The 2,355-nt window shown below is 34.6% G+C and overlaps 1 protein-coding gene across 1 annotated transcript; it reads right to left on the bottom strand.

Annotated features, from left to right (window-relative positions):
• Positions 1 to 330: 330 nt before the first annotated feature.
• LOC126718149 (uncharacterized) lies at positions 331 to 1,276 on the bottom strand. The gene is made up of 2 exons (XM_050420231.1): positions 1,093 to 1,276; positions 331 to 623 (listed from the first exon to the last, which is right to left on the bottom strand). Exons 1-2 carry the CDS (start codon positions 1,259 to 1,261, stop codon positions 577 to 579), a joined length of 216 nt encoding a protein of 71 aa, XP_050276188.1. The 5' UTR covers positions 1,262 to 1,276; the 3' UTR covers positions 331 to 576.
• Positions 1,277 to 2,355: the final 1,079 nt, after the last annotated feature.

Genomic DNA, 2,355 nt, shown 5'->3' with positions numbered 1-2,355 from the left:
TGAAAATCTTTATAGTTTACAAAGCTTGACACGCTCGGCATAAATCACCTATATAGTATATACTCCTTTACATGGAATAGATAAATTAGTTAGGAGCATAATAAAGTGGAATAGGATGTCATTTTGACATGAAAGAATTTTGAATGTCAAAAGCGATCGGAATATAATGTCATCTCTCCAATGAATGGAAATGAAAGTTTGTTCTTAAAATATTAACCATGTCTTTACTCATAAGATTATATATTGAAGGAATAGGAATAGGATATTAACCTTAACCTTGTCTTTACTCATAAGTTTATATATTGAAAGAATAGGGTAGAATAATAAAACTGAGGAATATACGGAATAACCCCTGTGCAAGGTCTTCCCATTCATATAAGAAACAATATGAGATAATTTATAGTCAATACAACCCTGATAATGGGTTTCTTTTATTTAAACTTCTTGAGTACTTCACAACATGCGAAACCACAAGTCTAAATGTATCATCATTTTCCTAGACAGCTAACAAAAAAAAAAAGGGTCAAAAGACATAAAAGGAATTCATCTGCTGCCATATTTCAGATCAGGGTATGTTTATGCCATGCCTCCACTTGTTGCTGTTCTGATTATCTGAAAGAGAGCTGTTGCAATAATGACAAAAACGTGGTAAGTAAACCTTCAATCAAATTCACATAAGCAAAATTAAAAGACCCAAAAATAAACTACTGGAATCCAAGCTCGAAAATGGGTTTCGCTATCAACTGTTAGTACTAGAGTTTCAGTCAAGTATCACTACTTCTACCTATGCTGCTACCCATATACAATGGAGGATGCCAATGACAAACCATTCAATCCGTATAATGAGAAATTCCAATGCATTTGACTTGCATACAGGCTTTAGATTCCAAATAGATATCCCAATGCTCAACAATTCAGACATTAGTAATTGTAAAAATAATCAAAACAGACTAGGCTGAAGCTCGATGCGCCACTCTAATGTAATGTGCTAATCATTCATAGTTAAAGTTCAATTATCAAATTTGTTATAAGAAAAGGCACAACCTTGAATAAATAGTTATAAAAGTTACCAAGGAAGGGGGAAAATCTTACATGAGCCAATGACAACAAAAATGAAGAACCCGAGAAGAACAGGACCAACAGGGTAGTCCTTTCCCTTCTTCGCGGTTGTTTCAGGCACAGCTCCTCTCTTCATAATGTTCTTATCGAACCTCTCCACCTTCCTATCCGCAAGACGCCTCGAAGTTGTCTGCGCAAACATTACAATTCCATCATCAAACTACTCAAATAAACAGCACTTAAAACAATATTTTGATGCGCGAACACAAATGAAATGCTCCGATTTCCTTTACATTCAAAAGAAAAATTATAACAAAAATATATACATAATTTCGCTTCAAACCCCCCAAATTCAGCTCGATAATTCTATATCTAGATTCCTAATTATAATGGTGTGTGGCTATTCAGATTGAAACAGTGCCTATAAGATCTACGATAACAAACATCAAAATGTGATATAAATTATAAAACCATATACTATATGTTATATTAACACAATTCATCTTTCTTTATCTAAATATATCATACACAATGAAGACTATTCATAGAACAAAATTATAGATCTGATGCCTCATCAATCAAATCACAACCGTTCGTTCGGCTAGATCAGATCAATTGCAAGATCAAATTATCAAGAACAAGAATAGATCAAGAAAAATTACCATGATTACAGGGAGATCCGGTGGCCGTGCGTGCGTCGGAGAATTACAGTAATGTCTTTTCCTTTCTCTTCTTTTGTGTTTTTCCTTTCCTTTCGTTTGGTTTTCCTCTCTCGCTACGTCTCTTTTTATCTCTCTCGCAACCTGTTTTGTGAATCTACTATTAGTAAATACGGTTTTTGTATTTATAGCTGCTTGGAGATGAGAGATATTGTTGTGGTTGAGTATCACCACGTCACGTGGGACACGCGTCGCATTTTAATTGGATGCTGAGATGCACGTAGACTTGATAGAGTCCATGTGGAAGTTGTTGGACCCGCGACGATGACAACCTGTCTACCAAATACTACCTTGTGCCTTGTGTGAGACGGAGACTGCGTCTTTTTTTTTTTTTTTTTTTTTTTTTTTGGGGTCGGTGTGCTTGACTGTGTCTTTTCAATCTTTTATCTAGACATTCAACTCCAAACTCCCAAAAAAAAACACTCCCAAACGCGTTTACAATTTTAGTAAGCACCTACTTACCCCTAAATTTTTCTTCCTTTTTTTTTTTTTTTTTTTTTGGGAGATAAATTTGCTCTTTTTTACCACATCATGTCACAATTTAGACTATCAGTCCATAAAATTTAATGTGCGACAT

The sequence above is a fragment of the Quercus robur genome, chromosome 3 (genome assembly GCF_932294415.1).
Source record: "Quercus robur chromosome 3, dhQueRobu3.1, whole genome shotgun sequence".
NCBI classification, from domain to species: domain Eukaryota; kingdom Viridiplantae; phylum Streptophyta; class Magnoliopsida; order Fagales; family Fagaceae; genus Quercus; species Quercus robur.
This window is presented reverse-complemented; position numbering and strand designations above follow the sequence as displayed.

Coding starts and splice junctions, on each gene's coding strand:
- LOC126718149 (XM_050420231.1), bottom strand. CDS start 1,261: ATGTTTGCGCAGACAACTTCGAGGCGTCTTGCGGATAGGAAGGTGGAG. Junction 624..1,092: donor TTTTGTTGTCATTGGCTCAT/GTAAGATTTTCC, acceptor TTATTGCAACAG/CTCTCTTTCAGATAATCAGA.